This window comes from Mixophyes fleayi, chromosome 2 (assembly GCF_038048845.1).
Source record: "Mixophyes fleayi isolate aMixFle1 chromosome 2, aMixFle1.hap1, whole genome shotgun sequence".
In the NCBI taxonomy this organism is placed as follows: domain Eukaryota; kingdom Metazoa; phylum Chordata; class Amphibia; order Anura; family Limnodynastidae; genus Mixophyes; species Mixophyes fleayi.
Window position 1 is genome coordinate 297,180,678 of NC_134403.1, and position 11,182 is coordinate 297,191,859.

General features: G+C 44.6%; 1 protein-coding gene across 2 annotated transcripts in view; it reads right to left on the minus strand.

The window, feature by feature from the left end:
• The window catches only part of WWC3 (WWC family member 3), a 145,083-nt gene extending 134,807 nt beyond the window's left edge, over positions 1-10,276 (minus strand). For both annotated transcript variants that reach the window (XM_075196457.1, XM_075196456.1), the window contains exon 1: positions 9,723-10,276. In XM_075196457.1, the coding sequence (XP_075052558.1) occupies positions 9,723-9,952 (230 nt within the window). In that variant the 5' untranslated portion in view covers positions 9,953-10,276. The remainder of the gene's footprint in view (positions 1-9,722) is intronic.
• Positions 10,277-11,182: the final 906 nt, after the last annotated feature.

Here is an 11,182-nt window from a genome sequence, read left to right on the forward strand (position 1 = left end):
ATCTTTTTCACAGGATTATTGTATTTTAGGTATCAGGGCTATTTATTACATTGGTATTGAAGTGTTCCTATTAAATATCGTTCGCAGCAGCCGCCCCCAATTCTGTTTATGGTTATTTATTAAGCGCTGCAATATCATCCCCGCAGGAGAGGAGATAGCATCAATAGAGGGATAATTTCCGGTCTCTCTCCTGTCATGCTGCTCCTCTGCTCCTCCTCTCCTCCTAGGTTTGTGTATGCACACAGAGGTCACACCGGAAGAGTGAACCGGAAGCAAATGCTTTCGCCGCTGCGAATAACAAACAGCCAAAGCTAACAATGGAGCTTAGTCATCTCCAGGAAGGCCTCTTATTGGATGTGCTGACCCGACATAATTATAATGCTAAATAATTCAAAAACAGCATCTCTTATTGCTGCGAAAAACGTCGATAACAGATGCTAATTACCAGGCAAAGTATGCAGTGCTTCCTAAATAGGCCCCCCAGACTGTAAGATCCAATGGGACAGGGACTGGTGGCAGGCGCAGAACTAGTGAGCTGGGCCCCAGTGCAGGGAGGCAGGAAGGAGGGAACTGGGGCCCCTGACCCTCTGTATCTGCCATGCAGTGGGCCCCATTATCTCCATGGGCCCTGGTGCAGGGAGGAAGGGAGGAGAGAACAGGGGCCTGACCCTCTGTATCTGCCATGCAGTGGGCCCCATTATCTCCATGGGCCCCGGTGCACTGCACTTGCTGCACCAATGGTAGTTCTGCCACTGACTGGTGGGAATAAATATTTTCTATAAAGCACTGCGTAATATGGTGGCGCTATATTAATAAAGGAAATAATAAAATATTTGACCCAATGTTGGTACTCTATTAGATTATCAGCAGTAGCAACGTGAAAGTGGTGCATGGCTTACATCTAGGGCCATTTACCGACTGACACTAAACATTATGTTTTTACTAGCTATTTTAACCAAAGTAAAAGTTTTAAATGGGTAAGGGGGTATAACATATTGATTCCAATAGTAGCATACCCACTTTTTCTTGCGCTGGCAGACAGGAGTGGCAGCAGCAGCCTCTTTTGGACACCTCCTGCTCTATTCACTCTTGTTCTCTACAAGAGGACACGAGGGGGACAATGGAATGTCCTAAATTTCCCCTCTGACCGCAGGTGTAAGCACTGGTTACTAGGGATGTGCACCGGCGACTTTTGAGGTCTCGTGTTTTGTGTTTTGGATCCGGATTTTCGTTATTTTTGAGGTTCGGATTTGTCTCGCAAAACACTTGACGAAAGGTCTCGGTTCGGATTTAAGGTATTGGATTCGGATTTTTTTTGAAAAAAACATAAAAAGTTTAAAAATCAAGTTTTTGTGCTTATTTTCACTCCTAGGCTATTATTAACCTCAATAACATTCAATAACAAGCATTTCCACTAATTTACAGTGTATTCTGAACACCTCACAATATAGTTATTAGTCCAAAACGTTGCAACAAGGTATCTTTCTGGACTGCGTAGAGGAGTGGGTCACCACAATATATATTAAAAACCCTGAACTTTTATGATTCGCACCAATAATTGTACCTGGACTGCGTAGAGGAGTGGGTCACCACAATATCTTAAAAACCCTGAACTTTTATGATTCGCACCAATAATTGTACCTGGACTGCGTAGAGGAGTGGGTCACCACAATATCTTAAAAACCCTGAACTTTTATGATTCGCACCAATAATTGTACCTGGACTGCGTAGAGGAGTGGGTCACCACAATATCTTAAAAACCCTGAACTTTTATGATTCGCACCAATAATTGTACCTGGACTGCGTAGAGGAGTGGGTCACCACAAGATATATTAAAAACCCTGAACTTTTATGATTCGCACCAATAAATGTACCTGGACTGCGTAGAGGAGTGGGTCACCACAATATATTAAAAACCCTGAACTTTTATGAATCGCACCAATAAATGTACCTGGACTGCGTAGAGGAGTGGGTCACCACAATATATATAATAAGAAAACCATCAACTTGTTTGATTCGCACCAATAAATGTACCTGGACTGCGTAGAGGAGTGGGTCACCACAATATATTAAAAACCCTGAACTTTTATGAATCGCACCAATAAATGTACCTGGACTGCGTAGAGGAGTGGGTCACCACAATATATATAATAAGAAAACCATCAACTTGTTTGATTCGCACCAATAAATGTACCTGGACTGCGTAGAGGAGTGGGTCACCACAATATATTAAAAACCCTGAACTTTTATGAATCGCACCAATAAATGTACCTGGACTGCGTAGAGGAGTGGGTCACCACAAGATATATTAAAAACCCTGAACTTTTATGATTCCCACCAATAAATGTACCTGGACTGCGTAGAGGAGTGGGTCACCACAATATATTAAAAACCCTGAACTTTTATGAATCGCACCAATAAATGTACCTGGACTGCGTAGAGGAGTGGGTCACCACAAGATATATTAAAAACCCTGAACTTTTATGATTCGCACCAATAAATGTACCTGGACTGCGTAGAGGAGTGGGCACTGGGCACCACAATAAAATATATAAAAAACCTTCAACAGGTCTGCATTACACTACACATACGGCTGCTCCTCCATCCTCTCCATCATATACATGTTGGAGTTTTAGCGTGTGACAACCTCTTGTTTTTGATAATGTCAGTGCATTTGGAATATTTTTCAATTTGCCCCACACCACTGAATGTACTTTATCTATGATACGCATCTATCTATCTTGACTGCGTAGTGTGGTGGCCCCGGTACACAATTTGGTACCGAGGCCACAATATAATTAAAAAACCCTCCACGTGTCAGAATTCCACCAAACAAGTATCTGGACTGCGTAGTGGGGTGGCCCCGGTACCCAATTTGATACCGGGGCCACAATAAAATAAATACACCCTCCACGTGTCAGAATTCCACCAAACAAGTATCTGGACTGCGTAGTGGGGTGGCCCCGGTACCCAATTTGATACCGGGGCCACAATACCTCCTCCAAACATGCTCCAGACAATTCGTCATTGACAGACCCCAGACAGACAGGGTCGTAGTGTTATTGTTTGACTTTGTAAACCCAAAAAAATGTCCCTGTTGCACATAGTCGTGCAATGAAGACTGACTTTTTCATTTAAAGGCACGATCTTTAAAGTGTAGTGTTTGTAAGTCTAAGTCATATTATACTTTGGGTAAAATTGTTTTTTTTTGTTCCTCTTTATGGTAATTAATTAGTAATAGAATTAAAGTAGGAAATAGAATTAAATAGAATTAAAGTAGGAAATAGAGTGGTATAGAGTTGTAGTGTGGTGGTATAGATAGAGTGGTCCACACAATATAATAATAAAACCCTCAACTGGTCTGAATTCCACCAAACAAGTATCTTGACTGCGTAGTGTGGTGGCCCCGGTACACAATTTGGTACCGAGGCCACAATATAATTTAAAAACCCTCCACGTGTCGGAATTCCACCAAACAAGTATCTGGACTGCATAGTGGGGTGGCCCCGGTACCCAATTTGATACCGGGGCCACAATACCTCCTCCAAACATGCTCCAGACAATTCGTCATTGACAGACCCCAGACAGACAGGGTCGTAGTGTTATTGTTTGACTTTGTAAACCCAAAAAAATGTCCCTGTTGCACTTGCACATAGTCGTGCAATGAAGACTGACTTTTTCATTTAAAGGCACGATCTTTAAAGTGTCAGAAAGAGAGAGAAGACACAGGAAAGGAGAGTTGTAGCTGGGGACCTGGGGTGGAAGCTCCCAGGCTCCCCCAGCATTGCCTGGAAGTCTGAGCGTGGTGACTGAGCCAGGGCAAGGAATGTGTGCCCTGGATGAGGGGGAGAACTCCATGCCACTATAGTGAACCCAAGAGAGAGGGGGACACTGCACATGGAAGAGGCCCTGGAGTGAGGGCTGCTACAAGAGGCATGGTAGCTGTAGTGTCAGATCCTGAGGCTGAGAGTACACAGAGTGACGTGTCAGAGCACAGGAGACATTATCCCCGCAGAGGAGGGATGAGCTGCAGTTGAGAGGTCTGCTGTTGAAATAGGACATGCACACTTTAACACACAAATCATTTCAGCGACAGGGCCTACCAAACAACTTTGACTGAAATGATTGGTTTGTTTGGGCCCCCACACCAAAAAAGCTATTCATCTCTCCCTGTACAGACTAAACAGGCTCTACTGAGGCAAGATGTCGTCCTCATCCTCAACCTCTGATTCCTCTCCCCCTACAGTGTGTACTTCCTCCTCATCACACATTATCAATTCGTCCCCGCTGGACTCCACAACCACAGGTCCCTCTGTAGTATCTGGAGGGCAGTGCTGTACTTCATTGAGGAATTGATTATTCATTTTTATAAACATCATTTTTTCAACGTTGTGAGGAAGCAACCTCCTTCGGCGCTCACTGACCAGGTTCCCCGCTGCACTAAAAACTCTTTCCGAGTACACACTGGAGGGGGGACAACTCAGGTAAAATAGAGCCAGTTTGTACAGGGGCTTCCAAACTGCCTTTTTTTCCTGCCAGTAACAATATGGACTGTCTGACATGTCTACTTGGATGGTGTCAGCAAAGTAATCATCCACAATTTTTTCTATTGTCACAGCATCCAATGCAGCGAGAGTAGACATGTCTGCAATGGTTGGCAGGTCCTTCAGTCCGGACCAGATGTTATCAGCATCCCCGCCAGTGCCTCTTTTGGGAAAACTGAGCTTTTTCCTCGCAGCCATAGATGTGGAAGAAAATGAGGGTGGAGCTGTTGGCATGTCACGGTCCTCTTCAGAGGACAATTTCCTGACCAGCAGGTCTTTGCACCGCTGTAGACTTGTGTCCGCCGGAAACAGAGACACAACATACGCTTTAAACCGAGGATCGAGCACGGTGGCCAGAATGTATTCCTCTGACTTTAAAAGAGTGACCACCCTCGGATCCTGGCAAAGCGTACGAAGGGCTACATCCACAAGAGCTGTAATCGCAATGGCTTACCAGCTCCTCCCTCACTTTCTCCAGCTGCTTCTGCAACAGCCTGATCAGGGGAATGACCTGACTCAAGCTGGCAGTGTCGGAACTGACTTCTCGTGTGGCAAGTTCAAATGGCTGCAGAACCTTGCACAACACGGAAATCAGTCTCCACTGCGCTTGACTCAGGCGCATCCCCACTCCTTTGCCTATGTCGTAGGTGGCTGTGTAGGCCTGAATGGCCTTTTGCTGCTCCTCCATCCTCTGCAGCATATAGAGGGTGGAGTTCCAGCGCGTCACAACCTCTTGTTTGAGGTGATGGCAGGGCAGGTTCAAGCTTTTTTGATGTGCCTCTAGTCTGCGGTAGGCACTGGCTGAATGCCGAAAGTGTCCAGCAATTTTGCGGGCCACCGCAAGCATCTCCTGCACACCCCTGTCACTCTTGAGGTAATGCTGCACCACCAAATTAATGGTGTGGGCAAAACATGGGACGTGCTGGAAATTGCCCATATTTAATGCCCGCACAATGTTACTGGCATTGTCTGACACCACAAATCCCCATGAGAGTCTAAGTGGGGTAAGCCACTGGGAGATAATTTCCCTCATTTTCTCTAATATGTTGTCAGCGTTGTGCCTCTTATTAAAGCCTGTAATGCACAATGTTGCCTGCCTTTGCATGAGCAGCCATTTTGTAGATGCTGCTACTGATGCAGCTGTTGCTGTTGCTGCGGAAGGGGATGCATCAACCCAGTGGGCTGTCACAGTCATATAGTCCTTCGTTTTCCCAGAACCACTTGTCCACATGTCCGTGGTTAAGTGGACAGTGGGTACAACCGCATTTTTAAGAGCACTGAGGACACTTGATCGTACTTCTCTGTACATTTTTGGTATCGCCTGCCTAGTGAAGTGGAATCTCGAGGGGATTTGGTACCGGGGACACAATACCTCCATCAACCCTCTAAATCCCACTCCACTGATGGCGGACACCGGGCGCACGTCTAACACCAACATTGCAGTTACAGCCGCAGTTATACGCTTTGCAATAGGGTGACTACTATCGTATTTGGTGGTCATGGCAAACGACTGTTGGACGGTCAATTGTTTGGTGAAAGACTTAGCGGTCTTACGACTTCCCCTCTGGGAAGATGACCGACTAACAGCAGCAACAGCAGCAGTGGCAGTAGTAGGCGTACCGCTGCAGGATTCCTCGGATGAATCCCGTATTGAGGAGGACTCAGTCTGGCTGCTGACTTGGGCTGCAGGACTGAATCTGATGGAGATTGTGGAGGAAGTTGACGAGGAGGGTGTTGCTGGTGTGTATCCAACTGGACCACGGGATTTAGGTGTCCCTGTACCGATGAGGGTCCTAGCCCCAGTTCCTGAACTAACCACTGAACTATGAAGGTTATTCAGGTGACGTATAAGGGAGGATGTTCCTAGGTGGGCAAGATCCTTACCCCTGCTTATTTGAGCTTTACATAAGCTACATATTGCCATACATTGGTTGTCTGGATTTGGATAAAAATAACTCCAGACCGAAGAGGTGCATTTTTTGGTCTTCTGACCAGGCATGACGATGGGCTTTTTCATCCCATGGACATCAGCTGTTTCCCCCCCTGGTGCCTCATTTACAATAACCACATCACCATCCTCATCATCAAGTTCCTCCACAGCGCCAGCTACATCATCAATAGCCTCCTCCCGAGCCACCTCTTCCCGTACAGTGATGGGAAGGTCAGGCTTGACAACCACCAACACGCTTGGACTCGCCTTGGGGATTTGTGATAATTTCTCTTTAGAAGGCAGAGTTGTTTGCTGTTTTGTTGCTGACAGCATAACTCTCTTCAATTTTTTGTAGGGGGGGGGAGGAGGAGGAGGGCTAAGATCCGTGGGTGAAGCTGAACCACTAGTCATGAACACGGGCCAGGGCCTAAGCCGTTCCTTGCCACTCCGTGTCGTAAATGGCATATTGGCAACTTTACGTTTCTCCTCAGATGATTTTAAGTTTCTCTTTTTGCTACTTTTTCTTAACTTGGGCTTTTTGGATTTTACATGCCCGGTACTACGAGATTGGGCATCGGGCTTGGAAGACGACGTTGATGGCATTTCATCGTCTATGTCATGACTAGTGGCAGCAGCTTCAGCATTAGGAGGAAGTGGGTCTTGATCTTTCCCTACTTTATCCTCCAAATTTTTGGTCTCCATTATATGTAGCACAAGATACTGCAGAATGTGTGAACTTGGTAATATTGCAGTACCAATGGACTTATACTGCTGGATTGGTTTTGCAAATTTGGTTATAATTATTATATATATTTTTTTTTTTAATTTTTTATTTTTTTTTACTTTTTTCTTATTTTTGAAAAACTTGGGAATAGTGGGGAAATAACTATGCCCTTAGAAGCACAGAGCACAGGACACAGCACCACTGGACTGAACAGGACACGGCACAGGACCCAGCAGCACTACGGAACTCAGCAGGACAGAGCACAGGACACAGCACCACTGGACTGATACTGCAGAATGTGTGAACTTGGTAATATTGCAGTACCAATGGACTTATAATGCTGGATTGGTTTTGCAAATTTGGTTATAATTATTATATTTATTTATTTTTTTTAATTTTTTATTTTTTTTTACTTTTTTTTTATTTTTAAAAAACTTGGGAATAGTGGGGAAATAACTATGCCCTTAGAAGCACAGAGCACAGGACACAGCACCACTGGACTGAACAGGACACGGCACAGGACCCAGCAGCACTACGGAACTCAGCAGGACAGAGCACAGGACACAGCACCACTGGACTGATACTGCAGAATGTGTGAACTTGGTAATATTGCAGTACCAATGGACTTATAATGCTGGATTGGTTTTGCAAATTTGGTTATAATTATTATATATTTTTTTTTTTTTAAATTTTTTATTATTTTTTACTTTTTTTTTATTTTTTAAAAACTTGGGAATAATGGGGAAAAAACTATGCCCTTAGAAGCACAGAGCACAGGACACAGCACCACTGGACTGAACAGGACACGGCACAGGATCCAGCAGCACTACGGAACTCAGCAGGACAGAGCACAGGACACAGCACCACTGGACTGATACTGCAGAATGTGTAAACTTTGTAATATTGCAGTACCACTGGACTTTTACTGCTGAATGTGTGAACTTGGTAATATTGCAGTACCAATGGGCTTATACTGCAGGATTGGTTGTGAAAATTTTGTGGTAATTAAAAAATATTAAAGTAGTTTTTGGTATTTTTTAAAAAAACTTTTTTTTATTTTTTTAAACACAGGGGAATATTGGGGAAATAACTATGCCCTTAGAAGCACAGAGCACAGGACACAGCACCACTGGACTGAACAGGACACAGCACAGGACCCAGCAGCACCACTGACCTCAGAAGGACAGAGCACAGCACACAGCACCACTGGACTGATACTGCAGAACACAGCACAGCACAGCACAGCACAGCACAGCACAGCACAGCACAGCACAGCACAGCACAGCACAGCACTAAACAGCACAGAACTAAACAGCACAGAACTAAACAGCACAGAACTAAACAGCACAGAACTAAACAGCACAGAACTAAACAGCACAGAGGACCACCTAACACACCCTCCCTCTACCCTGATCAATGCCCGAGTGAAGATGGCGGCGACTAGCGGGGAATTTATAGGATCCGAGTATCGCGAGATCCGACAACGGGATTATGAGTCAGAGCCTCAGTTTCACTTTTGAATTTGGCGCCAATACCCGGATCTGTCTCGGATCCGACTCGGATCCGCAACGTTCGGGTGGGCTCGGATTTCAAAAATCCGAGTGCGCTCATCCCTACTGGTTACACACCGCATATCATGCACAAGAGCATTTTCTTCACCCCAGTGGTTAACCGCCCTAACACTTCTCCTTGTATTATTATTTTAGAGGCTAGTTTTAAATTGGGTCTATTTGGCTGTTTATTAGCTGAGTGCAGAGGGGTCCTGTTTCTATACTTTTGCACATGTATGGAGTCCTTACCCTTATTTGCACCCTTTGCTAGTTAGTTAGGTATATTGAACAACTTGCATTTTGTCTTGTTTATAAAGGCATCTTAACAGCAGAAATCTAAAGCCAGTATGTACACAGCTTCTAGAACTTTATGCAATATTTTTCAAATAATTGTCTTGTTCTGTTGACTGTATTCTAAGGATTCAAAAAGTTGAACTTTTCCTAAAAAGCTGTAGGATGCAGCAGAACCCTCAACCAATTTGGTACATCACTATTCTTTTACATCAGATTTTGGTATATTGAGGTTCATCTCTTTACAACATTCCAGTGATAATTATTTCACGGAGTTTATGCTGCTTATTTCAGAGACATGTTTTATGTGTGTCTACCAAAAAGGGATGCTAAATATTCTCCTATGACAAATGATCACAGCACACATAACCAGGGACAGGGGGATCCATGTGCCACCCTGCATGCAGCAAGGTGATTGGATAACATGTGCCATGATTAATATAGCTCAGATCAGTAAGCAATCATAATAATACAGTCCTCCGTTAACATTTTATTTTGGGATCAACTCACGTGTGGGTAAAATAAGTTAAACGATTATGTAATCATACGAATATAATAATTCCGAAATTAAGACAGGTTACAGAAAGTAATTTATAATGATGCTTCATACATGACATCTCCATTATTTGCCTCATTTAAAGAGAATTTTTCATTGACTGACACATGTTCAGTTGTCACTTTACCTGTCTCTAGGATCGATCCAAGAGGTCTGCCTGGTGTTGTGATCGATGTAAAATACTCTGCCGTCGTAATCCCTCGCCTCCTCCCAGCCAGCGGGCAGAGGCAGCTCCGAGCTTTCTCTCCTGCAAGACAAGGTCCCTGGCGAGGGGCATCGCTGTTGCTGCTGTGGTGCCTGCTGCTGCGGCTGTTGCTGCTGTCGCCTGCACCTTCTTCCCCCACTCAACCAGGGCATTGCCCCCTCGCTCACTAGACACACTACAGCTGCTGCTGTCCCGGGACAGCTCTCCCTGTGTGTTATAAGCACACTACTAAGGCAGCAGGACTATCTCACATTGCCCAGACATCATCCTTCTCTCTCCTTATGCAGTTTTCTTTTCGTGTTCCCCTGACTCAGTGTAATGAGTATCAGAACTCTTCCACTGTATCTTGGATCAGAGGTAGAAGTTGATGTACCCTGGTCGGCCAGACGGCCGGATAATTCTCAGGGCTCCTGTTCTTTCTCTTCCATGACTGTTCTCCCCAGCAATATCTTTCATTCCTCACAGTCCGTGAGTGCAAAAGTAACCTCCTCTGTCAACTCCCATTTCTCCCATTTTACCCGCCCTCATGCCCACCTCGAAACTTCACATGCAGAAGACACATTGTGGTAATGCACGAAACAGAGAAGAAATGTTAGAAAATGATATTGCCTTTCCAGTGGAGGCATCTTTATAACCAGGGTCTGTCATAGATTTACACACAAGAGGAAGGAGAGATAGATTCCAGTGTAGGTGTATGTGTGTACACCAGGTTAGGCTGGCTGTGTAAAGTAATTTGGGGATAAGGTAAAAGCTGGAATGCCAGAACGCCGGAATGAGTCAGTTTACTGCAGCGCCCTCTGCTGCTTGGTGTCTTGAGTGAAGCTTGCTGTGTATTCTCTGCATGTATAGTGCATTCTGTTCTGCTGCACAGATATGTTCTCTGTAATATGTCGAACAACTGTTACACATATTATATTGCATATATATTGTATTGTGTGTACGTGTATATAGTGTATCTATCTATCTATCTATCTATCTATCTATCTATCTATCTATCTTTCCATTCACACATACACATGATATATTTATATATTTCTGTATATCATAGCTATATATTCTAGTTGTCTGTTCTACCTGGCTGAATGTATGTCGAAATGGAGCTGTCGGAATAGAGCGCTGAGTGCATTACCCATCCATTCTGGCTGCCGGAATGGAGCTCCGAGGACCTTAACCATCTATTCCGGCTGCCGGAATTGTGCTATAAGTACATTAGACAACTATTCCAAGTGCCGGAATGGGGCTGGCTCAGAGTGTGCTAACCATCCATTCCAGCTGTCGGAATGGGGCTCTGAGTACCTTAACCATTCATTCCAGTTGCCGGAATGGATGATTAATGTACTCAGAGCCCCATACCGGCAGTCGGAATGGATACTTAATGTACT